This window comes from Cibotium barometz, chromosome 35 (assembly GCF_041138505.1).
Source record: "Cibotium barometz isolate CiBa-2024 chromosome 35, ASM4113850v1, whole genome shotgun sequence".
Taxonomy (NCBI): domain Eukaryota; kingdom Viridiplantae; phylum Streptophyta; class Polypodiopsida; order Cyatheales; family Cibotiaceae; genus Cibotium; species Cibotium barometz.
The window spans coordinates 50,447,770-50,475,483 of NC_141080.1; the positions used below are offsets into that span (position 1 = coordinate 50,447,770).

General features: G+C 45.2%; 2 protein-coding genes across 2 annotated transcripts; one reads left to right on the forward strand and one right to left on the reverse strand.

Annotated features, from left to right (window-relative positions):
* Window positions 1–27,714, forward strand: LOC147618570 (V-type proton ATPase 16 kDa proteolipid subunit-like). Its single transcript, XM_086775030.1, has 3 exons — window positions 1–178; window positions 26,955–27,240; window positions 27,321–27,714. Exons 1-3 carry the CDS (start codon window positions 94–96, stop codon window positions 27,448–27,450), a joined length of 501 nt encoding a protein of 166 aa, XP_086631156.1. The 5' UTR covers window positions 1–93; the 3' UTR covers window positions 27,451–27,714.
* LOC147618571 (uncharacterized) lies at window positions 16,388–18,428 on the reverse strand. The gene is made up of 2 exons (XM_086775057.1): window positions 17,955–18,428; window positions 16,388–17,803 (listed from the first exon to the last, which is right to left on the reverse strand). The coding sequence occupies exons 1-2, from the start codon at window positions 18,426–18,428 to the stop codon at window positions 16,706–16,708; spliced, it is 1,572 nt and encodes a 523-aa protein (XP_086631183.1). The 3' UTR covers window positions 16,388–16,705.

Sequence of the window (27,714 nt, forward strand, 5' to 3'; positions counted from 1 at the left end):
TTTCATCGTTGCTTTTTGCTCTGCCTTCACTATAGCCACTCGAATCTGCACGGGAGACCGCATATCTGAAGAAGAAGTTTTTGCAGAGAAGACATGTCTTCGACCACCGAATTCAATGGCGACACGACGGCTCCCTTCTTCGGCTTCCTGGGAGCTGCTGCGGCTCTCGTGTTCTCTTGTAAGGGGTTCTTCTGCTCTGTTAGGGTTTCTTTATCGGTGTTTTCGAATCTCAGGGTTTCTGTGTACCGGTTTTTTCAAGATCGGTTTCTGTGTTGCCCTTCTCGTGGGTTTCCCAAGATGGAATCGCTCTTCTCTCGGGGGCATAGACTACTGAAACTTGTTGGGTGCATAGATCTGTCAGATCTTGCGATTCAGATGAACTTTTTCCTGTTCAATCTCTGTAACTTTTTCCTTTTTGTCGTGTTTAATTTCTGTAATCTTGCGGTGTGCATTATACTAGCCTTAACGTTATGCACATTATAGCCATGCCTTGAACATAAGGTCATAGCACTATGGTATTCACTGTGCCTTTTTTGGAATTGCTACCTGGCTAAATTGATGTTCTGGTGCTTGTGTCTGATGTGTGTTGTGTATGTATGCATTTGAGTATGTATGTATGTATTCATGTACATGCTTATCTCTGCATTGGTCTATTTCATTGTAGTCTCACGATTTCAATCGTGATGAGATCTGGGTAGTCAATCTCATGTGCATTCCTAGGATTCGGGGACGGCTGAGATGCACAGTTCCATTGATCATAAGCCAGGAATTTGAAACGTGTGAAAGCTGCAAAAACTGCCCCCATTGACCCCATGATTGATCCCGTGTAAGCGACCAAGCCCATTTCTGGTTGCTTCCAGTTTTTGGCTTCTCTAAGGCTAGGTGTTATGACTTGCAGTTCTTGGCTTCCCTAAGGTCAGTCGTGCCTCTTGCATCTTGTTGACAGTTGATTTATCTCAACAATCGGATGGTCTTTCTCAATGCGTAGAAGCACTTACATGGCTTCTTTGCGAGGGTTTTGTTTCTTTTCTTTTGTTAGTTACTTGTGTTTTTTTCGGTTGTAACCTGAGGTTGACTAATCACAAGCTAGTGAGCTGTGTCAAAATTAACCCTGTAGGCAGTAGTAAGTTGGAATTTATGGTAAGATCCTAAGCACCACAGGATGGTGACATTGGACAATATGACTGAAAAGGTGTACCACATGATGTTTCTTATTGCTGCAGTCAAGCATGGTTGGGTTCAGGATTGGAATATTGATACACACCAGACTACGAGAAAACTGGGCTGCGGTGCAGTAGGGGAAGGAAGTAGGGGAAGGACAGGCAAAGGAATGGTTGGTGTCACAAAAGTACAGGCGGGGACCCGGAACAATACTATAGACTAATGCTTCAAATACAAGATACAGAGCATCACAACACAACGGAAGAACCATTAATAATACAAAGACACCCACTATTGGACGCTGTGACTTGCGGGTGCCCGGGGACCAGGGCATTTGACACACTTGTTGATACCATCAATTCATATTAAAACATTTAAACATGGCCAAAGCCTTAACACATATCCATCATCACTTTGCATAAAACATAAAAGTTGGACAAAACATCCACAAATGCTGAAAATGGAGCTTGCACATGTGACACTGCATAGAGGCCGGAATGGGCCGACCTCTCCCCTTGGAGTATTTTATTACCCAAGGAGAATAATTTCATGTATAAGCTTTGAGGGCTTAACTCTCCCCACAGGAGATGCCGGATTATCCATATACAAATGCCATAACATAGCCCAACACGAGGCAACCAAGCCGGAACACAGGCTGTAGAAATGTCGAGCCAACAATATAATCCATATACCTCCGTGTGGGTACTGATTCTTTTCCCAAAAACCATGGGTCTTCATGCAATAGAGCTGGTATAACAAGTACAACTCTCCATTCATCCGGTACAACAAGAACAATGGTTGGTACAATAGGTACAATGGTTGGTACAATCGGTACAATGGTTGATACAGCTAGTACAGTGGTTGGTATAGTAGGTACAAGTACAAATGTAGTACAGTAGGTTGGTATAGCAGGTACAAGTACAAATGTAGTACAGCTAGTACAGTGGTTGGTATAGCAAGTACAGTGGTTGGTATAGTAGGTACAAGTACAAATGTAGTATAGTAGGTACAATGGTTGGTACAACAAGTACAATGGTTGGTACATCAAGTACAAATGTCCTTCCTAGCTTCTTAAAAGTTGTCTACAACTTTAAGCTTCAAGCAATATATTCAAGATAGTCTCATTAAGTGGGCGAGACGAGACAATCTCAAAAATCCAATATAATTGAAGAGTCCATGTCTCAAATAAATGGGCAAGGCTAAGTAAGTCTCTATAATACCAATATCCAAATCATGTCCCAAAATAAATGGGTGAGACAAAACAGTCCCGTAAGTCCAAATATCATAATCATGTCCCAAAATAAATGGGTGAGAATTCCATGGAAGATATGCTAGACACAGGCACAAGAGTCAATTGTGTCTCGATCGCCAATATCAATGAAATAATTATATGCCAATGAAAATTACCAACTAGGTAGCTAATACACTTAAATAAGTGCCATACACAAGAAACTAGTGCCTCGCACAGAAACTAGGTAGCTAAGACACTTAAATAAGTACCATACACAAGAAACTAGTGCCTCGCACAGAAACATGTGCTATGCACACAAACTAGTGCCATTCTAGATCACAAACCATGGTGATAGAAAAGGTGGTTCTCCATAGTTAATATCATAGGTATTGTCATGTGCACAGTGTGTATCTACTGTGTGCTATACGCACATAATAAGACTAGCTTCGAGGTTTGGAGAAGCTTGGAGCTAGGCAGACTGATTGGCGAGTTGAGCTAGGGATAGACTAACGGGCGGGCGCCCAAGTGTGGACGCCCGATGACCGGCCAAGCATCTCCTACGTGCGTTAGTCTTCCACTGCGCATTCTGACATGGTATCAGAGCCCGGGTGTGTGTGGTCCTGGGGACGACCCCCTTGCGCCTCGGTGGCTTGCGGAGCTCGAATCGAGGGAGAGTGTTGGAAGGTTGGCGATTTCGAGCGTGTGATCTATGGCTAGAAGGTGCCTTGGATTATCCCATAAGTGGAAGCATGGGAAGTTGAAGAGCCATATATAGGCTAGAGTGGCACCTTGTCATAGTCATCTCCTCCGGTCGGTATTTTGGGAGGTAGCTCACCGGGAGATGGGAGCCCGGTGGAGGGATGCTGCGGTTCCCGTTGGGGGTGTTCGTGGAGCTCGATGGTGATGCATCTCCTACGTGCGTTAGTCTTCCGCTATGCGCATTCTGACAGAAATTGCTGTACGGCCAGCGCAAGAGAGAGGAGGGAGAGCAAACTGCAGTCGGCCAGCAGGCGAGAGAGAGAGAGAGAGAGAGAGAGAGAGAGAGAGAGAGAGAGAGAGAGAGAGAGAGAGAGAGAGAGAGAGAGAGAGAGAGAGAGAGAGAGAGAGAGGAAGGAAGAAGAAGAAGAAGAAGAAGAAGAAGAAGAAGAATATATTATCGTCCTCGGGAGGCCGAAAAAACGGCCCATGGGACCCCCACGAAGTAAGTACAAAAGCTGTAAACAAAGCCTCCTCCTTTCATGGGAGGGAACTAGTGTGTGGCCAATTGCGTTACAAGGTAGTCACGGTGCTTGAGAATTTTGATGAAGTATATGCTAAGGGCAGCAAGTTGGCCATGCGAGAGCAAATTCACTAAGTCGGTGTATCCTTCTAAAGTGGTGCTGAAATCTCTCCTAATGTGCTGATATTGTGGGCATGTTAAAAGAACATGCTCCTCTGTCTCCACTGCTCCTAGACTACATAGCCGGCATAATCTTCTCTCTCGAGACACCGCTCCATGCTCCTCTCTCAATCTCGAGAGTGTGTGACCGGGTGCGGATGAGCGCAAGACCTCGCCTGGCATTAGCAGGAATGGGTGTGCTTATGTATTTCTGAGCATTATCTTCTTCTTGCGAGTATGTGACCCAGTGGTTTGGATTAATGTGCGAACAATAGTATTCATATTTAGCCCTTTTTTTTGCTGATTGCCATTGGCAATGTAGTGCTTCCAATAATGCTTGGTGGAATGCTATCTCGTCTACTTTGTCTAGTGATGTATCTAGGTACGAGGCTACATCCCATCTTTGGAACCAGCCCTTGATGTCATGCATCCATCCTGATGATAGCATCTTACTTTTGTTTGTCTTTTGTGGTCTCTTACTTGCTTCCCATGCTTTCCTCGGTAGTCTCTCTACCTTCATGGATTTGACCTTCCTTATGTACTTAAAAACCCTTTCAAGTGCTCGGATCTCAATGGGTATGCTACCTGTTTCAAGGAGTAATATAGAGTAAGGAGTGGTAATTTTGACTCCCAAGTGTCTTCTAAGGAATGCCTTTTGCATTTTCTCAATGTCATTCCATGTTGATGGAGAGATACTGCCACCCCATACCTCAACTCCATAGAGCACCGTTTGTAAGACATGCATCGAATAATATGCGCCTAATGTGCCATCTCTTGGTGTTACTGCTGCCGCAATCATTCTCAAAGTGGTAATATTTCCCCCACCCAGCATCAATCCTTCTTTGTACACACTGATTCCACCTGTGATTTGCCGGGACATCAACTCCCAGATACTTGAATGACTGCACCATCTCAATTTGCTGTCCATTATACAGAATGCATGGATATTTGGTAGGCTGAATTGTTTTCACTACCATCATTTTAGTTTTGGTGACATTGACTGCTTGGCCACTTTCCTTACAAAACTCATGGAGCATGTGCATCATCCGCTGCATGTTTTCTGCTGTGTATGAAAAAAATACTACATCATCTGCATATAGTAGCAGTAATATAGTGTATCCAAAAATTTGAGGGTTATCTTTCAGTTCAGCAGGCTCTGTTTTCTTGACCAACTCTTCCAATCTATCAATACATAGGCCAAACAAAGTTGGTGACAGAGGGCAGCCTTGTTTGACACCCATATTGCTGTAAAAAGAGGTTGACATTCCATTTGTGCCTTTGGGTTGAGGGAGAGAGAGAGAGAGAGCTTTATTAACGTCTACTAGAGGCCGAAGTCGGCCTATGAGACAAAACAATATACAACTGTCAATGTCCTTTGGGTATCCAGATAATAGAAAAAGGTACAAGGTACAAAGCTGAAAAGCTAAAAACTGAAAAGCTAAGGATCGATGGGAGAGTGGACCATCAAAACTGACAAGGGATGGATGGAGAGAGAGAGAGAGAGAGCGCTCCAGAGTGATGCGTCCCCCTCAAATCAGCCCCCAAGCCCTACTTTAATAGAGTCAAGTTACTATATTTGCAACACTTTTCCCTTTTTGCCCAAAATAGCTGAGCTTGCCCAAAAATATCAACTTTTTAGCTTTCCTTGGCTTGTACTCCGAGTCTTAGCCCAAAAATATCAACTTTATGCTTTCCTTGGCTTGTACTCCAAGTTTTAGTCCAAAAATAATTGAACTTGTTCAAATATATTAGCTTTTATGCTTTTCTTGGCTTGATGCCCAAGTTTCATTTAGGCGCCTCCTTTTGTCCACCTGTCCAAGCCCAAAAACAATAATATGTCCAGCCCATCATTAATGATATGTGAACACACTGACTTATAAATATTATAAGTCACTTTATTGGATAAAATCCCATGCTACACATGTTGTATGGCCATCTTTTTAGGCCAAACCATGCTAGCAAAATGTTGTAGCTTTCTTCTGTGGAAAATCCCCGTTCACACCTTGGTTCCGCCCGATGTGTGAAACGTTGGTCAAGACTCGTGAAGGGACCAAATGATGACAGCTGGGGTTTAAATTTTTTCGGGGGGGGGGGGGGGGGGAGAGGTTCACTATTTTATGCTGCTTGCACTTGCCAGTTAGAGCTGCTGCCTGCACCCTTGTAGCTTCTTTCTTACCTTTTGATTATGTGCCCAATAACCATATAATTTGACTGCCTGTACATATTTTAAATTTGCTTGTATTGTCATTATTTTTCATTTTTGATTGTTCGCTGTGCCTTGTATTGTTATATTTCTGATTGTTCGCTGTGCCTATGTGGTTAATGCCCCTACACATTTCATTCTTTGGGTGTAAAAATTGCAGATCCATTGGACTTTGTGGCCATTTTACAAAGTAGGGGATCTCTCCATTCTAGCCTTAGGGAAGTCTTCATGCTTCTCATGTTTCTGAGACCAAGAGATTCATAAGGACTATGGTTTAGCAGAGTGTTCGCCATAGTCTATTCTTGAGCCTGAATTGAGAGGCTTTTCATGAAAGCAGGGTTTAGGGATGCACAAGGTTTTGGTGCATTTGGGCTTGTCATGGGTTTTGAAGTTCTTGAGCAGTTGGCTTGTAAGAATGACAAACAGCAACATGGCAAAGAGGTGGACCAGCCTTGGCTAGGCGCACAAGGTGGCTAGGTACTAATCAAATGGTGTCCCCTTCATCCACAACAGGCGGATGGCTGTAGGAGGGGAAGTCCTCTATAAAAAGATCCCATGCCCCTCATTTGGGAATGAATTTTGCAGCCACCTTTGAGCAGCTTCCAACAGCCTAAAGGTGTCCAAAACTAGTTCTAAACCATGCGGATTAGCAGCAAGTTCTTAAGTTTGTCCACCTTGCAGCCATACTTACTGGATAATATTTTCTTTGCTACATTTGTGGCTTTTTTTAGCTTGAAGAGTTCAGGGAGTTGCATTCCATACTCATACTCAACCTTCTGATCTACATGGCAATTTGCAGATCGTATTATGTGTAATGTATGGGGTGTTCCGTACACCATAGAAAATGCACAAGCTTTTTGGTAAATTTTAAAGTTCATGTTTATCCTAGACCTTATTAGGTGGTTGTATGCTTCATTCATGCATCTGTATGCTTTCCTACGGAGTGTGAATGCATTGTGTGTACGCATTTGTTTTCGATATGCCTAACTACTAAAATTAGAAAAAGAGTGGGGGTACTTAACGTTCCTCATCTTATCAATACTTTGCGTGCTCTTTTTTTTTTCTGGGAAAAAGATCCTTCAATTAGTTAAAAAGAAACAACCACGAAGGGCTAAATACAACCACGAAGGCCTAAATACAAACTCGCCTCATATAAGGGCGGAAAACAAGTGATCATAGATTGGGTTCCGAGCAATAGCTATACAGCTTTGAGCGTCGCACTGGATGACTGTGGGTTCCTTCTGTGGAAACCCAATCTCGCCAAGTAACCTCCGTAGCCACCCAAAAAGAAATGGAGTAAGCCTAAGTCGGTCATCTTAAACTCCTTTGACAAGGCATCCTTCGTCACTGCTATGTGCTCCACATGATTGCCAGTCAGAATGAGATCATCCACATAAAGGATAATCAACATGACCAAACCGTGTTCCTGAAAGAGATATAAGTTAGGATCTGCAACTGATCTCTGAAATCCAGTCCGTAGAAAGAAGGAATCAATCTTCTGATTCCAAGCCTTGGGAGCCTGCTTAAGACCATACAAGGCTTTCCGTAAGCTGTAAACCATTCCTTTTGATCCTGGAACTTCAAAGCCTGGAGGCTGCTCAACATACACCTCCTCTTGCAAGTCACTATTAAGGAACGCGGATTTTACATCCATCTGATATACGGGCCACCGCTGAGAAGAGGCAAGGGCAAGAACGGTCCGAATCGTGGTCATTCTCGCTGTTAGTGCAAAGGTATCCTCATAGTTGATGCCAGGCCGGTGAGCATAACCCTTAGCCACAAGTCTGGCTTTGTGCTTGTCCATCGACCCATCAGACGTATACTTGGTCTTAAAGACCCACTTGACACCAATGACTGACCATTTTGATGGCCTCGGAACCAACTCTCAAGTTTTTTCTCTATGGCATCCAGTTCCACTTGCATGGCTTTCCTCCAAGTATCTTGAGAAAGAGCTTCCTTCATGAAAGTGGGCTTTTTGTCCCTCATGATACGAGACATCAAAGCATAGTTTACTTGTAAGAGCTCCGCTGAATGGCTTTTGTCACGAACTTTGTGTGATCTTCGCTTCGAGGTCCATCCTTTGTGGTCCACTCGGAGGGAAGCTCTGTAACACTCGACTCCCGAAGGGTGTCTAACAACGACCTTGTTACTCGAACAGAAGGCGGAGCCTCCTGTAGCTCCTGGGGCTCATCTCCAGTCTCGAGCTTAACCTCAATAACTGCCTGAGGCTGTCTAGCTAGAACAATAGACTGGGAATCATCCTCATACTCATCGGGGTTTCCAAGAAGTGGCGGCTCATCAACAGTGGAAGCTGGAACATGCTAATCAAAGACAACATCTCTGCTGACAACAATCTCGTTCCGCTCCGGGTCATACAATCTGTATCCTTTGGAAAGACAAATACAAGCTTTTGGGACTTCGAGTCAAGCTTTCCCTCTACGTCTTTGGAATGTGAACATAGGCATCACTCCCAAACACACGGAAATGGGAGACATTAGACATGTTTCTCTCTAATTTTAGTGACTTTCTTTGTGTTTTGTGTGCCGTCTCTTGAGACAACATTCAAAAACAAGGGGCAATTACTAAAATTAAAGTTGAGAAACTCCCTCTCTCTTTCTCTCTTATATGCTTCTTGACATGTCCTTATGCTCAAGACAAGGAGCACGTGCTAGAGTCTCTCTCTCTAATTTTAGCGACTTCCTTTGTGTTTTGTGTGCCATCTCTTAAGTACATAAAAAATAATGGCTAAATTTAAAGTTGAGAGACTCTTGTGTGCTCTCTCTAATTTTAGCAATAATCCTCAAATGGAGTCATCTTTGGTACTGAAGTCGTCGGAGATCGATTGAGGATATGGACAGTCGTAGCCACAGCCTCTCCCCAAAGTGGATGAGGAAGATCATGATGCTCCAGCATCATTCTCGCCATCTCCACCACAGTTTGGTTCTTTTGCTCAACCACTTGTGTCATGTGCATCCGTTCATCCCAATGCTCATAGACATGTATATTCTCATTAGCAAATATATGGGTAGATTCAGGGGTAGATTTAGAGCAGATTTTGCAGCCCTACAAGCCCCCGGAAGTGCCCAAGACATAGCCCAATGGTTGGGACACCTTTTGGGCATAGTTTGGACACAAAATATGACTGTTTGGACAATGTTTTGTGGGGAAAATAGGCAAAACCGACTTGATTACGAATTCATTCCTTTTTCCTATAAATAGGATCGACTTGATTACGAATTCATTCCTTTTTCCTATAAATAGGATCATTAGGCATTCATTAGAATCATCATTCAAAGATCAAGAGGATCCATTTGTCAGAGTCTGCAAGGCAGCAAGGACACAATGGTGGATCAACAGGAGCTTCTCTTGTTCGATTGCAAGTAGAGGGTTGCAAGGATCTTTGGTATGCATCATGAAGCTGTGAATCAGCAAGATCATTGTATATATAGCATGTTTTGGCAATATATAGTAGATTAGGTCTCTCTCTCCTTCTCTTTTGTGTCTTTGCTAAACATAGGATTAGCGTTATCTTCTTTGCTTAGTGTTAATCTTGAACACGCTTCCGCAACGCATGTTACATTGGTATCAAAGCATCAGGCTCAGCAAAGCTAAACGCTGAATCAGTCCCAGATGATGGTGTACAGGTCCAAGGTACAGGAAAGTACACGGATTCGAAGCCCAAGGCAAGAACACAGATCGGGAAGAACTCCCAGGAGGTTTGTTGGTGGTGTTCCACAGTGCCAGGTGGGGATGGCAGTTCCGTGAGCCAGATAGGTTCTCAGGTAACGGTCCCAAGGGAGGTTGATCCTCCAAGGGTGATGTGAGAGTGCCAGACTCAGTTCCAGGAATGAAGACCAAGACGGTGTTCAGAGTCAGGGCAGGAATGGATTGTGGACTAGAGGAAGACCAGATGCATAGATCTTCATCAGAGACAGAGTGGTTTGGAGAACAGGCCGGGTTTTCAGAGAAAAAGGTTTGCCAGGGATGGATGATGACAGAGGGACTTCAAGACAGGATTGGGATGATGACAGTCATCCAAGAGCAGGTTGGATTCCCGTCATCAAGTTTAGCAGAGGGGGATGTCATGTGCATCACAGATGCCATGGACATTCTCAGGGCTAGATCCAGAAGAGGCAAACAGATAAAGACCATGAACCAGTAGAAGATAGGTAGAACCAGAATGTAGGAGCTTCAGGTGTATTATCTGAAGTGGACGTGGAGCAGAACAAGTGGGAGCATGGAAGGAAGCAGACAGCTGAAGCGCATGATCCAGATAAGTGCAGTCGGCTGGCTGCAGAAGTGAGTCGGCTGGCTGTAGAAGTGAGTCGGCTGGCTGTAGAGGAGGTGTCAGCTGCCCATAACATGGTTGGCTGAACCAGCAGATAAGGGGCAGCAGCAGGCGCATCAAGGACAAGGATCAGCAACAGCCGGGCAGCGCTGAAAGGCGTGTATGGACATGGAACTGGCCGACCAGCAGTCGGCCAGCAGAAAAAGGGGCCTAAGACCCATATAAAAAGGCCCCCTTGCTCCACGTTTTATTCATTCAATCCCACTAGGGGTTTGGGTCCTTAGAGGTCCCATAGGGGACAGATTTTGGTGTTAACCACCTTTTTATGAAGGCAGCCCATGGCTGCAGATATGTACCCTTTTTGTACCATAGTATATACTGAAATTCCAGCACTTCTCTCTCTCTCTCTCTCTCTCTCTCTCTCTACTCTCTCTCTACCTGCGTTTTTGCATCAGATGGTGCGTTCTTGCATCAGAAGGTTTCCAAGAGTGTTTAGGGCTGAAACAAGGCAGCAAGGACACAGTGGTGGATCAACAGGAGCTTCTCTTGTTCGATTGCAAGTAGAGGGTTGCAAGGATCTTTGGTATGCATCATGAAGCTGTGAATCAGCAAGATCATTGTATATATAGCATGTTTTGGCAATATATAGTAGATTAGGTCTCTCTCTCCTTCTCTTTTGTGTCTTTGCTAAACATAGGATTAGCGTTATCTTCTTTGCTTAGCGTTAATCTTGAACACGCTTTCGCAACGCATGTTACAACTTCATTCTCTGAAGGCGAACCTATATTGGCCAGCTCTCGCTTGATGTCATGTTTCGCACAAAACGACACAAACGCATTAGAAGAGAACTCTCCTTCTTTGTCAGCCCGAAGAGTCTTTATATGCGATCTAGACTCTTTCTCCACCATAACATGCCACTTCTTGAACCGAGCAAAAGCTTGGTCCTTCTGGGAAAGGAAACAAACCCATGCGAATCTGCTACAATCATCAAGAAGCAGCATAAAGTACAAAGAACCATCCCAAGGATGGGGTCTGCATAGGTCCACACAAGTCAGTGTGTACCAACTCCAAAGGTTTCGAAGCCCGCCTAGAAGCTTGCTTCGAAAAAGAATCCTTGTGTTGCTTACCACGAATGCAAGAACTATAGCATCCTTGCATGCTACCAACATCTGGCAAGCCATCCACCAATTGGTCCCGGAAAGCTTGCCGCGGCGCATCTACATTCAAGTGGCCAAAACGGAAGTGCCACAAGTCAGTGATCTGAGTGCTTGTCAGAGAGGAGAGCGTTGAGAGTTTGTAGATACCGTCCTCCACTTTGCCTTCCCATACAACTTGGCCTGTTTCTCTGTCCCGTAGAGCAACATAATGCTCCTCAAACTCCACTTGGAAGCCAGTCTTGCAAACCTCATGCACTGACAATAGATGAAAACCAAGTGTTGGGACGTAAAGAACATGAGAGGAATGCTTCCCCCCTTTGCTATCGGGAATGATCTCCATCCTGCCCTCACTGTGAATCGGTATAGTGGAATTGTCGCCAATGAAAATGTGACCTGACTAGCGTTTAAGATCCTGTAAAAACTCTCGGGAAGGAGTCATGTGCCTGGAAGCACCACTATCGAGAATCCACTCCCGAGTATCCCTGGCGGTGAAACCAATTGCCTCCTCTCTCGAAGAAGATGAAGCATCTGTGTCCAAAATCTCCAAGTGCGCAAAGGCTGGAGTCTTTACAGCTGAAGCTTAAGAATCAGCACTCTTCGAGTTACTCCGCTTGGGACATTTTCGCCAATAGTGGCCTTTCTTGCCACAATCGTTACAGGTCCGCTCGGCCTTCAATTTGACACGGTTTGAGACGGGCTTCTTCTCAGAAGACTTCTCCGATGAAGACTTCGCTTTGTCCTTGTTGTTATTGTTATGACCTTTCGACCGTTGGCTAGTCAAGGCCTCTGAACCTTCGCCTTGTGGAGGGTTCGTAAAACGCTCTTCTTGGTCCAAGACCATAGGCACAAGCTCCTCCCATGTGATGTTGAGCCTGCCACCACTGGTGATCAAAGAGGAGTAAAATGTTGAGTACTAAGAGGACAAATGAGACAACAAAGTGATGGCCATGTCCTCTGAAGATATCTCCTTCCCAGCCTGAAGAACCTCCTGCTGAAGAGCCTGCAACTTGTTGATGTGCTCTCGCATCGTCGAAGACTTTGCAAGATTCATCACCCGCATCTACACTTCCAAGGAGATCCGCTTCATGGGTGATACCCTGTTATACAGAGAAGCCAAATGCTGCCAAATCCCTCTGGCCAGTGTCATATGCTTTATATGATTAATCACCTATGGTGTGCAATTAAGGAAGATGAAAGAACGCAGACCAGCATTGACACGATCGCATAGTTGTGCCTGAGCCTCCCATTCTTTCCGAGTAGAGGGTAAAAGCTCCCTGTCCTCCAACTCCGGCCGTGGGACACCAACCACAATGAAATCAGCCAAGTCATAAGACTCCAAGACAGACTCCATCATTACCTTCCATATGCCGTAGTTGTTCCCGTTCAATTGTCGATCCACCGGGAATGTGGGGAGAGTAGGGATCTTCACGTGCTTCTCAGCCATCTCAAGCAAGTTTGCCATCTCAAGGGTTCACAAGGGCTTGTGAAGGGAGGGTGGGTGGGAAAAAAAATGAAGAAGAGGCTGCAAAAAGTATGCAAGGTGGCTGTCAAATGGTGATGGCTGTTTTCTACCCGATCTCCAACTCCCGAACAGCCCAAGCAATCTCCAATCAGCACCACAAATCAGCAAACCCTCAAGGTCCCAATGTCTCCAAGCTTCAAGCCACCTGGGGCTTTGATACCACCAATGTCAGAATGCACAGCGGAAATGAAGACAACTGCTGTAGAGAGCAAAACGTAGAAAAGAGAGAGAGAGAGAGAAGCTGTATAAACTCTGCTATATACACTAGAAAATCCCGGAATGTGATATAAAAAGGTGTGGGGGGCAGGCCCTCAATATATATGGCCCTGGGCTGCTGGTCGGCCAGCCCAAAACAGGCCGACAGCAGCCTTGTTTGCTCACGACCAGCAAAAACACAGTCGGCCAGTGGTCAGCACTGAGGAGCGGGTCGGGAGGCAGATGTCCAGTCGGCTAGTAGAGAGGAGCAAGTCGGGTAGCACTGCAGCCCCATGTCCACACAAAAATAGGGGAAAATACATGAAAAATAGGGGAAAAATGAGATACACCTAATTGGGTAAGCACACCCACAACAGAGGCCCTAGTGTGTAATGTACAGACAGGAGATCCAATTGGGAGAGAGACATCTTGAAACCGATCCCGTCAAGTGGGAGTAGACTCCGTTGGACACCCACACGTGTAATAGCACAACTTAAATATCACAATATGAATGGACAACTCAATAACAACTGAAAAACTGAAATGAAAGGAAATGATGATCAATGGACACCAGCACTGGGGCCGGAATGGGCCGACCCCCCCCTCAATATATAATATATTATTGAGAGTATTTAAGTGATACAATGCTACATGGGTTCAATGAATCAGATGATGTCCATGTACAACTGAATGAATACAGTTACCAAACAAGAGACTCGAAGTAGACGTTCGAAGAAGAGCGATCCACTTGAAGAAGTTTAGTCTCTACGGTCCCGTGCCTTCACTGGAATCCGCAGAGAGCGCCCCACTGGTGTTCCAGGATCACGCACAAACAAGCGCTCCCGTACTAACGCCTGGCTCTCCCGATCTCGGCACCCATGGACTGTGGTTCTCCAAAAGCTTGGACTACTCGGCACCGAACGGGTGTTAGCAGCAGTGAATATCCCTTGTAAGATTCACACCAAAGACCTTTGCTTGAGTTTCAATCGATGTGTCTTGTAAAACAATGAATATGGCCTTCAGTAGTACTAGGCACCCACGTATGGAAGGAGAAGTCTCAATTACTGCTGTTGTTGCCAGCTTGAGGGATAGAGGATGGATCGCTAGTAGCAGCTGTCCGATAGTATGGGGAGCTAGAGTCGCCTTGTTGTGTAGTCTGCCTGTGCGCAAGCAGGAGAGAAGGTCGTTTGTGTAAGTACAGCCACCTGCGGGCAAGAAAGAGAGGACCTGTGTTGTGTAGCCGCCTGCAAGGCAAGAGATGAGGGAACTTGTGCGTAGCCACCTGTGCGTAGCCGTCTGCAAGGCAAGAGAGATGGTCAGCGCCTGGGTACAGCCGCCTGCGGGCAAGAGAGGTGAGACCTGTGCGCAGCCGTCTGCAAGCAAGAGAGGGTGGCGCCTGAGCGCAGCCGCCTACGAGCAATAGCAAAATGACTTGTGCGCAGCCGCCTGTAAGCAAGAGAAGGGAAGGTTGCCTGCACGCCAAAGTGGAGATAGTCGCTTGCGGCAAAGGTGGCCGACCACGTACAGCTGGCCGACTTTCCCTTTGCATGGGGGGTGGCCAGTTGAAGGCTTCCAAAGGGGGGGGGGTGGTTAGGTGACCATGCACCCACCACCACCCACATACGGTTAAGGGAGGGCTCTCCTCCCCACCATGGTTCAAGAGTGGGTGTCCATAAAGGGTGCCCACCCTCGAAAAGGGACACCATGAAGTATTGGGGAGGCCGCCCACTCATTAATGGGTGTGAACCTGTAACCTTATAAAAACAAAGGTTAGAAATAATGCCATAAAATAAACAAATGGAATACACTTGCCACCTGTTCACACGTAACAAAACTCGTCAGAAGACAGAGCAAACTTCACGACTCACTGGTAGGCATCCCCACTCAGGAAGAGACACGTTAAACAGGCAAACACAAGAATACAAGTCACGCGAAAACAGTTCCAAGCATGCAAAACATGAATGCATGTGCAAACAGTATCATGGACATATCTCTCGTTCATGGAACAAGTACTAAACATTCGTGTCGGGCACAGTGATGGCACGACATAAAGTATAAATCCCGGTCTTCCTATGGAGTGACAGTCCCATAGGTAAGACACAGATCCAGGCATGAGTCTCCCTATGGAGTGACAGTCCCATAGGCAAGACATGGCACAAATACTGGCTCTTCCATGGCGTGACAATCGGCACTAGTCTGGCTCCCGTCCATACGACACCATCCTGCTAACACACGGGTGGCACTAGTCTGGCTCCCGTCCATGTTATGCAAAAATATTGGTCCCTTCACATGAGACACCGGCCTGGCCTTAAGTGAACGAGACACAAATCTGGAGATGGATCAAATGGTCGGCCAATTGGTGACACATCTCCATGTTTTGGTGCCTGTGGAATGACGTGGCCGCAGTCATTCGACCTCCCCATGCTATCTGAGTGGATGCACCTCACCCTTCCACTGGGCCAAGAGGGATTGAACCCAAACATTGTGGACGACTCCTTTCCCAACCTTCTCTCACATTCAAGCTTGAAGCTCCATAGTTTGTAAGTTATAAATAAAAAACCGTATTTTATCGTACCGCATCTCAAAATTGTTGAGATATCGAGCTCATCTAGTGAGGCGGTGGACACTGATGACCCGCCTGGGGAATAGGCCCTGCACTTACACCACTGGCATGGTTGGTGGGATCATGGGTGATATGCGGCCAGTGGGATGACAGGCTGTGTGACAGCCATAGTTGTCACGGTACGAAAATACGATACCGTACGGGAATATTCGGTACGATATGAAATTTTGGGATACGGTACGATAAAATACGGTTTTTTAAATTAAAGAACACCTACAAACATAGACATTTTCAATTTGGAAGGGTAGAGTCTAGAGAAGTTGTTTCAAACCAAAATATCATTAAAAACAACTAAACAAGTTTGAAGTGACAAACAAAAGTACATAAAGTATAGAGGTGCGATGCGATCATGCGCGCTAGGCGCGAGTACAAAAAGAGGCTAGAGCCAAGGCCCAAGGAGAGACTAGACAAAGGCATCACTATCAGAGCTCTCGTTGAAATCATCCTCATGAGAAGAGGACACATCAGTGGCCTCGCCGAAGTCGCCATCGCTAAGAAGGTTGCCCTCATCATCGAACTCGGGCTCTCTAAGCTCATGTGAGAAGCCAAAGGGAGCATCCTCATTTGCAAGAGCGAGTGTGGAGCTACCCGATCCACGCCGCACATAGGTATGCACTATGTCCCTGGGAGCACCACGAACCGTGCATCCACGGCTTCCTACTTGCACTCCTCTGCCACTACCTCCACGCCCACGACGAGTGCGAGTAGGTCGTCGATCAAACGACTCGAGCTCTCGATAGATCTCTGCATAGATCCTCTCCTCCTCCTCATCCTGCACTTTGTTTACACTCTGAAGAGTGCCCCCTGTGAGCTTGAATGCATCCACATTCACCTACATTGTACAATGATCAAGTGACAAGCAATGTATTAGAATTTGGTTCCAAATTTCAATAAACATTGAAGTTTGAAATTTGAATGCTTATAACTTATAACTTATAAGTTGTAACTTATACTTGTCTCGCCGATTCCATCTTTTGCATTGCGCGCAGCATGCGCAAGTTAGCGCGGCAATACACTAGCCGCTCTAACTGTTGCGTGCTCAAGCGATTACGTAACTTCGTGTGTACAAGTGAGTAGGAACTCCAGTTCCTCTCACATGCACCTGAAGAGCAATCCTGAGCTAGGATTCTCAAAGCCACCTTTTGGAGGCTTGAGAGCGCATACCCAAATGTCTCCCACCAAAAGAGGGGCTTCACAAGGGATTCCCTCTTCCAACAGGTAGTAGATGCAAACGCGGCTCCTCCCCTTTGGTCATTGTAGCTTATGAGCTCCTCAAGGAACTTCCCATGGCGATCCTCCGGCAATGCTTTGGGCAAGTAAGCATCTCGGGCTTCAAGTAGCTCCACGTTGGTGAAGAGGGCGGGTGATTTGTAAGCCGGATGTAATAAAGCGGCAAGACCATGGATAGGTCTTCGCATCCACTTCCACCTCTTCTCCACAATGGCCAACATACCATTGCGCTTCTCCTCGTCGATGGAAGGAGAAACGCGTAACTCTGCTATGGCCTCTCCCATGAAGTGAACAAGAAGGCCCATGGTGGCTCCCTCCATGTCGGTCATCCGCAATACCCTATAGAAGGGCGTGACCGCAATGACAATAGTGCGGACCGACTGCCAAAACTCCTCCTTTAGGCAAAGCCGTTGCATGGCTTTGGCCTCCGCCGATTCTCGCTCATCCCACTCATTCCACATTGTGGAGACCACTGTTTGGCGAAGGGAGGATTTCACATCGTGGAGGCGCTCCAAGAGGAGCCACATGTAGGCGAAGCGTGTAGATGAAGGCTTCTTCAATTCCAACTTGCTATGTTCGCGGAACATGGCAAGCACCTTCACCTTTGTGGTGAAGAAGGTAACAATAGAGATAGCTTCGGTCATTACTTCCTTCATCCACACTAACGTGCCCATATCCTCCATGAGCAAGTCAATGCAATGGGAGGCACAAGGTGTCCATACTATGGAGGGATAGTCCTTCTCGAGCAACTTCCCCATCCGACGGCAATTTGAAGCGTTGTCGGTGATGACTTGCACCACGTTCTTCGATCCAACCTACATGTCACAATGCACATGAATGGATGCAATGAGCGTATGCGGTATGAGACTTGAGTCATGACTCATGATATAGCCACATATGATCATATCACATATACTAAAGCCTAAACTTTAAAGACTTTAGTGCAATTTGAAAGTTGAAACTTACCTCCATGATGGCTTGCTTGATATGGCGATATATGAATGCACCCGATGTTTTCCTCCCCGCCTTTCCGGAATCCACGCCCCGCACAAAGTATGTGCCAAGAGGGCAAGAGACAAGTATATTGATGATGCCTCTCTTCTTCCGGTCACTCCATCCGTCGGAGAGGATGCTACACCCATACTTGGACCATGCCGCCCGCACCGGATTGAGAGATCTATCGATTCTTTCCCTCTCGTCCACAAGCCTCTTCGTGCGCATGTCATGATAGGAGACGCCGGTCCATCCTTCACATGGGTCCACATTTGCAATGGCTTTCACCATTGACTTCCATTGATCTACCTTGAGCACATGGAATGAGAGATTGCACTCAATAATGGTGCGTGCAATCTCTATATCCGCTAGCCGTTGCCGTTCTCGGAGATGTGATAGAGAAGAAGAGAACCCCCCGGTGGCTTGGGCTAGAGTGGCTTGCCTCATGGGAGACACAAGCCTTTGTCTCTTTGAGGAGGCACTGATGGAGGCGGCGGGGGAGGATGTATCACAAGGCGGGGAAATGACCTCATCATCCGCCCTTGAGCTTCTACCACTATCATAGTGAGCACCCAATCCACCCTTGATCTTGTTGAAGATCTCATCGGATATAGCAAGGGGGACTTCCTTGCATGGTGCAACTTGCCCCCCCACCTTTCCAACATGTTGGAGAAGCCTAGTAACTCCACTTGTGTATTGTTTGCCACAATACTTACAAGTCCACCTATATGACTTGGACTTTCCATCGGCTTTCTCTACATGGATAGCATGCACATTGAAGGCTTCATTCTTCTCCCTTGTCATTGTAATAGAGAGAGAGAAGTTAGAAGATTCAAGAGATGGATAGGCTTGAGAGAGAGAGAGAGAGAGAGAGAGAGAGAGAGAGAGAGAGAGGCTTGAGAAAATGAGAGAGTGAGGCTTGAGTCTTGACTCTTGAGAGAGAGAGAGCCTAAAGGCTTGAGAGAGAGAGAGGCTTGAGAGAGGGCCTATGGGGGAGAGAGTGGCTTGAAAGTTGAGAGTTGAGAGAGAGAGAGAGAGAGAGGGGGGGGGCTTGATGGTCACTTGAGCAAGACTCAAGAGAGGGGGGGGCTTGATGGTTACAACTCACTAGAGTAATGAGAGGCTAGAGCTTTGAGAGAGGCTTAGGGGGTGGGCATTTTATAAGGCCATGTAGCATGTCCAATGGGCACATGGGCCACAAAGCATGCCCAAAACGGCCAGCAAACGGCTACAAAACGGCTACAACAACGGACAGAAACGGCTAGAAAAATGCACAGTCGGCGGCGGCGCAACGGCTAAAAACGGGCAGAATTCGCATATCGTACCGTACGATATCGTACGGTATCGTACCGTACGAATTGATTCGTACGCGTACGAGAAACAACCATGGTGACAGCCATTCTAGAGACTGGCATAGTTATAGCGCCAGCTCACTTTGTTGGGTTCACACTATAGAGAACCCTTGTATGGATTTGGTTGAGTACCTTTCATATAGTGTGTACTCTTATCTTTGTATATGGAGTGTTGAGTGTTGAGTGAAGAAGAAGATTTTCAGCCTCTCACCTTGTGTCTTCTCTATTAGGGTTTTGTGAGTGTGTGTGTGCTTGCAAGAGCTCAAGCTCTCTTCCCCCTGCATCTTTTCATGGTATCAGAGCCTGGTTCATGCTAAGGGCTGAGCTGCAAGCAAGAGAACCATAGGAAGCGGTACAAGGGTAAGAGTTTCAACTACTCTTCCTTATTTGTGTTGGTGACTACACTCTTGTCGAGAGCTCTATGGGAGGCACCGGCAAACGATCTTTGATTGAGGAGCTTTCTTCGCGGAAGTAAAGCTATAGGGCAACTATATTGTCCTATCAGACTAAAATTTTCGGGTCGAAAACGCATTTCGGGCGCGTTTGGATCTCCGTTTTTCAGAAAGCAAGCGATTTCGAGCACTGCGGGTAAGTCATCGATTCTCTGCAGAACTCTGTTTTAAGAACTGCAAGAAGACAGATTGGCTGTGCAGACATTGTGTGTGCTGCAAAGAGGTCAACAGTTGCCATTGGGTGTATGTATGCACATTGAAGTCACTGGTTGTGACATTTGAGTGAACTACAGTACCGTTGCAGAAAATACAGCAGTTTGTGCAGGACAAACCAGAGTGTTGTTTTTGGTAAATTTGTGTCTGGTAAGATGTCAAATGATGGCATAACCCAGATTGTTGCTGAGAAGCTTGATAAGAACAACTTCCATGCTTGGAGGTTCAGGTTGACGAATTTCCCTGATGGGAAAGGGCTATTGGGACTATAGAGAAGGTGAGCATGAAGAGGCACCGGGGATACCGGACATCAATTCGACTGCTACAGATGTGAAAGAGTTTAAAGATTGGAACCAAGGAGCCAGAAAAGTTATGTATTGGCTCTCTATCAATATACAGGACACTATGATTGGGCACATACAAGATGCCAAGTCTCCCAAGGAGGCGTGGGACACCTTGGTAAAACTCTGAAACAAATACCAAGGCACGTAAGATACAGTTAAAGAATGAACTTCATATTGTGGAGAAAAAGAGTATGTTTGTGAATGACTATGCATTGAAGATAAAGGGTATTGTGGAATCCCTTGCATCTATTGGTGTTTCAGTAGATGATGATGATAAGGTGGAAGTCTGTCTACGTGATCTCGGACCACAATACAAGGCGTTCAAGACATCTATTCAGACTCGGAAAAACATTTTCAATTTTACAGATTTGGTGTCTATGTTGGTTATAGAAGAGAAGAGCTTGGGTGAAGATCAACAGTCTTCACAAAACAAAAATAGTTCGGAGCAACAAGCCTTCTACATAAGTTCAGGAAGAGGACGAGGTAGAGGAGACCGTGGACGCGGTCAAGGAGGTGACCGAACAGGTAATCAGAATTATGGCCAGCAGCAGCAACAATAGTCCCAGAATTCATAACAACAATAACAACAACACGCAGGTGGAAGAGGCCAATTCAGAGGCAGGGGGAGTCAGAGAGGTCGTGGAAATTGGCAAAGGCAGTATAATGATACATGTGGATGCTTTTATTGTGGTAAGCCTGGACATGTGCAGGCAGAGTGTTATAAGAAGCAGGTTGACATGCAAAATGAAAAATTGCAGCAAAACAACTATGTATCCTCGAGCAGAAACAATGAGGATAATGAAAGGTTGTTTGTCATGCAGCATGTCGTGAATGCCATGTCTGAAAATGTTGAAGCAGCACATAAAGATGATGTATGGTACGTTGATACAGCTGGTTCGAATCACATGACAAGTCATGGGGAGTGGCTCATGGAGATGAAAAACCTTGAAAGACCAGGTTTTGTGGAAACAGGGAATGACACTGCACATCCGATTGCCCATGTTGGAGATGTGCCATTATCTATGCAGGATGGCAAAGTGAAGTACCTTGCAGATGTACTTCATGTTCCAAACATAACAAAGAATTTGGTTTCAGTTGGCCAGATGATTGAGCAGGGCTTGCAGGTTCGTTTTAACCCTGATGGTTGTTATGTTGAAGACTTTAAAGACAAGTGCAGGTTAGTTGCAAAAGGCAACAGAGTGGACAGAATGTTTACGTTGAATGTAAACATGCCTGAAGTGAGTGCTGCGATGTTTGCAAATGGTTCAGGAATTGTTGCAGACACAGACATTTGGCATAAAAGAATTGGACATGTGAATGTGCAGAGAATGAAGTCTATGCAGAATAAAGGAATTGTGACAGGACTGTCAAAATTTAAAGTTGAAGGTATGCAGAGAATATGTGAAGCATGCCAATTTGGAAAGCAAATAAAGCATGTATTTTCACGTAACAGATATGTGAGCAGAAATACACTAGATGTTGTGCATTCAGATGTATGGGGTCCTACGAAGACCATGTCTATGGGAGGCTACAGGTATTATGTGACATTTATTGATGACCACACAAGGAAAGTGTGGGTACACTTCATGAAGGAGAAGGGTGAGGTGTTCACTCACTTTCAGTATTTCAGAGTTATGGTTGAAAAGCAAACAGGGAAATATGTAAAGTGCCTAAGGTCAGATGGAGGGGGAGAGTACTTCTCTAATGAGTTCTTTGAATTTTTGAAGAAGAATGGTATTCGGAGACAGTTTACATGCAGATACACTCCGCAAAATGGAGTTGCTGAGCAGAAAAACATGCACATTGCTGAGATTGCGCGAGCATTGTTGGAAGAGAAGAATATGCTGCATAGCTATTGGGCTGAGGCTGTTTCTACAGCAGTTTACATCATGAACAGGACTCCAACTGCAACCATACATGATGTAACTCCAGAGGAGAGGTTTACTGACAGAAAACCTGATTTGTCTCATCTGAAAGTCTTTGGATGCATTGCATATGTGCATGTGCCAGATGAGCTGAGAACCAAGCTGGATCCAAAAGCTGAAAAATGTGTGTTTATTGGATATTCCCTTGAGCAAAAGGGATAGAGGTGTTATAACCCTGCTACACGTGAGCTGAGGGTAAGTTGTCTTTGATGAGATGAACAGCTGGTATGTTTCTAAAAAAGAAGCTGTTGGGGCTGATGTGAGTGGAAATGTGGTTGCACAGAATGCAAGTCAGCAATCACAGTCTTTGAGTGGACCAAGAGAGTTCTCATCTAGTGGGTCTGTTGATAGACCATGGAGTGGCAGGCTGCGTCATAATACCAGACCTGCAAATGTGATTAGTACATTACATAAAGGAAAAGAGGAAGTGGTTGAGCCTCTTGGTATGTCCGACATTTTTGTAGGGCATTCTCATGTTGATGGAGAGTCTAGTGGCTCAGAGATGAGCCTTGATGAGGAGCTTGGGATCCCAGCTATGAGAACACCTGGTGTAAAGAAGGCTGTGGAAGCCATGAATGCAAAGCTGGAAGAGTGAAGAACCCTGCGCAGAGGTTTACCTATGATGGTTATGTTGCACATCACTATGCATACATGGCAAAGGTTGTGCAGGTTGTAGAGCCCACATGCATTGATGAGGCTGTTGGAAATGTGTGTTGGGAGAAAGCTATGGATGAGGAGATGGATGCACTAAATGGAAATGAGACTTGGGATTTAGTGCAATTGCGTGAAGGCAAGAAAGCCATTGGATGCAAGTGGGTGTACAAAGTAAAACATAACAGTGATGGAAGCATAAACATGTATAAGGCTAGATTGGTAGCCAAAGGATATGCGCAGACATATGGCATTGATTATGAGGAAACTTAAGTCCAGTTGCCAAGATGGCAACAGTGAGAGTTGTGATAGCAGTGGCTGCGTCAAAGCAATGGTCTTTACATCAAATGGATGTAAAGAATGCATTCTTGCATGGGGATTTGCAGGAAGAAGTGTATATGTTGCAGCCACCTGGTTATGAGGATGTGAGTCACCCCGAGCATGTTTGCAGGTTGAAGAATGCCTTGTATGGCTTAAAACAAGCACCAAGAGCATGGTCTGACAAGATTTCTGAATATCTTGTCACTATTGGCTTTCATGTAGCCAATGCAGATTTCTCGCTGTATGTGAGACATGGTGATAGAGGGGTTGTGCTTGTTGTCATCTATGTAGATGACTTGATCATTACGGGGGACCATGATGCAGAGATCTTTGACGTAAAGATCTTGCTTAGACAGAAGTTTGAAATGAAGGATCTGGGAGAGCTCAGATATTTCTTGGGCATTGAGGTGATCAGGTCACCACATGGTATTGGATTACTGCAGAGACATATGGCTTGGACATGTTGTCCAAGTATGGTATGACAGGCTGTAAGCCTATTTCAGTGCCATTGGATCAGAATGGCAAGTTGACTGCAAACTCAAGAGAGATTTTGGAGGATCTTACTATGTATAGGCGCATAGTAGGAAGCTTGATCTACATGACGATCACTAGGCCAGATTTGAGCTATGCTGTTGGGTTGGTGAGTCAGTTTATGCAGGTTCCACAAAAGCCGCATTTGGATGCATTGAGACGCATACTGAGGTATGTGAGGTCTACTTTGCATTGTGGAGATGTGTGTACATGGGTACACAGATGTTGATTGGGCTGGTAGTATCTCAGATAGAAGTTCTACTAGTGGCTTCATGTTTTCTTTGGGGAGTGCTGCTGTGACTTGGAGCAGCAAGAAGCAGCCTACGGTTGCTCTATCCAGTACAGCGGCCGAGTACAGAGGAGCTGCTATGGCAGCATGTGAGGTCGCTTGGTCGAGAAAGCTACTTGCAGATTTGGGTCTATCAGTGGATAGACAAGTTGTCATTTTCTGTGACAACATTAGCAGTATACAGTTGGCCAGGAACCCAGTTTTTCATGCTCGCACGAAGCATATAGAGGTCCACTACCATTTCGTTAGAGAGAAGGTCTTGGCAGGAGACATTGACCTTGTTTATGTCAGCCCAGAGGATCAAGTAGCTGACATCTTTACCAAAGCATTGGGTACAGAGAAGCTCCGCAGATTCAGGGCTTCGCTTGGTGTACATGAGATGGAGTTGAGCTCGAGGGGGAGTGTTGAGATATCGAGCTTATCTAGTGAGGCGGTGGACACTGATGACCCGCCTGGGGGATAGGCCCCGCACTTACATCACTAGCATGGTTGGTGAGATCATGGGTGATATGCGGCCAGTGGGATGACAGGCTGTGTGATAGCCATTCTAGAGACTGGCATAGTTATAGCGCCAGCTCACTTTGTTGGGTTCACACTATAGAGAACCCTTGTATGTATTTGGTTGAGTAACTTTCATATAGTGTGTACTCTTATCTTTGTATATGGAGTGTTAGTGTTGAGTGAAGAAGAAGAAGATTTTCAGCCTCTCACCTTGTGTGTTATCTATTAGGGTTTTGTGAGTGTGTGTGTGCTTGCAAGAGCTCAAGCTCTCTTCCCCCCTGCATCTTTTCAAAAATTTCATATCGTACCAAAAAATCCCATACGATATCGTACCATAGGATTTCATATTTTCACATTGTGACAACTATGGGCATAGCCTAGATCCCATCCAATCCCTTCGGTCTAGCTTGCTGTCTTGCTAGTGGGGCTATGGAGCTGGCATGAGCTCACGCACCCATAATTGATATTCTTGATTCATTACTCACATACCCTATTGAAATAATGACAAAACAGTTTACGCACACACTCCATGGCATACAAGTCTTGTGAAAGTTGACATTGCACTTAAACCTCTATACATCAAAAGTACAAAAAAAAATACATACTGGGAATCTTACTGAAAACTCTGGAAAATCACCCAACTAGTAAATAAAAATAATATCACATGTATCGAGAAATATCTCCTCGCACCACTCTTCTATTCCTTGAACCAGGAAGATATGCACTACTGAGCACTCGCACTCCAACTTGTGCACTGTTCGGCGAGGAAGTTCACACCCCAAATTGGCAAGAGCTACTTTTGATGGCCATATCTTTCCCAAGGCATGAACACTCTAGGTTACGTTCGCACACTAGTCTTATGATTGACACGTGCGTCCAGCCTAGACCTGCCTGGCATAGTGCACTCCAGTGCTGCCTCTGACCTCACACCAGGCGTGTCAAGAGCACACCCAGGTCCGCCAATATGGTTCAAGGTCTCGGACCACCATCATTGCAATAAGACTCCCCACTCGGATGACATCCGCCCGACGTCACATCAACTTATGAGGTACTTTCACAAGCTCCACACAGTAACCAATATTTCCACAACAATATCAACAATTATCAAACATGATCAAGCAACCATGCATCATGCATGCATCGCGCAATAGGGTAAACCATCACAATCTCCGTGAGACAGTCTCAGTCCTCCATGGAATCTGTGAATGCCTTTCCCGATCCAATATCCTTGGTCCAAACCCTCACAATCATTGAGCAACAATTGAATCAATCACAAGGTCTCTAGGGTCATATCTACTAGGATCTTTTCCTTTTGGCCCTTCCATTGTTTTCTTTAAGCCATCTCTAAGTTTTTTCACAGGTATTACTAATCCTTAGAGTCGAGCTGCTTGTTCTCTCTTATCGTAAGGTCTTATTCAAGGTCTTGATCTATGGAGTAAAAACTCCCATGTGTACCCCAAAACAAACATGTGTACTTGCATAACACGGTACAACACTAGGCTTTTATTGTGAAACCCTAGGCAAAAGCCGAGTATATTTACTATTTTCTTGGAGAATTTTGACTAATTCTTCTTTGTAGTGTACTTTTAAGTGTTCTATCTCCATCCTTTCATAGCTTTAAGAGATAATTCCAGTTAATGAACTCTTCCCTCTTCCTAAGGGGGAATTTTCTCTCTCTAAGGGTCTTCTCTATTTAAAAGATAACCATTGATTTTATCTATACTTGATTGCAAAAGCGGTGGTCCAGCTATTGAAGGGTCATCTTGAACTAAGTGATGGTGACATTTATTGGGCACAATATGAACATGTTTTATGGACTTTTTGATGATGTTTTATGACCTGACAATGGATGTTCGAATTGAATCCAAATTGCTATCCCTCTTTTTTATATAAAGGGAGGTCAAAGGTCATTCTTGGGCATTCAAAGATAAGGTTGCAAAGCCAAGATCAAGGGCATGCAGCCAAGGCATTTGGATCAGCAGAAGAAGCTGTAAATCAGCAAGAACCGGCTGCCCTCATGTGCGTTAGAGCATGTACAAGCCAAGGACCTTTTGGTGTGCATCAGTAATAGGCATGCATGAGTAGGATCTAAGTTTAGATTCAGGAACCGTTGTATACATGTTCGTCTTGTGCAAATACAATAGTTTAAGGGTGCATCTTACCTCTTTCTTCTACTGTATTTTTGCTAGATCATTAGGATTAGTGTTAATCTAGTTTGCTTAGCACTAATCGTGTGTTTAAGTTTTGTGATGTTAGCACTTGCGACAGTTTGGTGGTTGGGGCTGAATGTTCTTTTTCTTCATTTTAGAATGTTATTAGGAGCGTATAAACGGTTGGAACTGTTGTGCCTTTGTGCATGTCTGTATTCTCAAATCAAGTTTTGATGTCATGCAGGTATGGGTGCTGCATATGGAACTGCAAAGAGCGGAGTTGGGGTGGCTTCCATGGGAGTGATGAGGCCTGAGCTGGTGATGAAGTCGATCGTGCCAGTTGTTATGGCTGGTGTGCTAGGTATATATGGTTTGATTATTGCTGTGATCATAAGTACAGGAATCAATCCCAGGAGCACTGCATACTACCTGTTTGACGGCTATGCACATCTCTCATCTGGCCTGGCTTGTGGGCTAGCCGGCCTTTCTGCTGGGATGGCCATTGGTATTGTTGGTGATGCTGGTGTCAGGTAACAGGTTTTCTGGGCTCACTTTTGATAGTTCTTATGGATTGCATTAATTGGCCTTAAAACTATTTTCCATTTTGTAGGGCAAATGCACAACAACCCAAGCTGTTTGTGGGCATGATCCTTATCCTTATCTTTGCGGAGGCTTTGGCACTCTATGGTTTGATTGTGGGCATCATCCTTTCCTCTCGTGCCGGTCAGTCCAGGGAATGAGGAGTCCGTGCCAAAGATTTCCAAGGATTTATTTGGATGAAAATGAGCTAGGCAAGAAGCTTGAGAAAGCTTTTTTTTTTCTCCCCTTGAAGGATTTAGAAATCTGTTAGTTTATTAATATCATTCTTTTCAAACCAGATCAGTGACATCCAATGTCTGTGTGTAATCATGTCGACCTACTCTTTTGTTAAAAGTAGTGTAAACCCAGAGGTCTTGTGTGAAGAGAATATTTGTCATATGGAATGTGCTACATGTTTAAGAAAA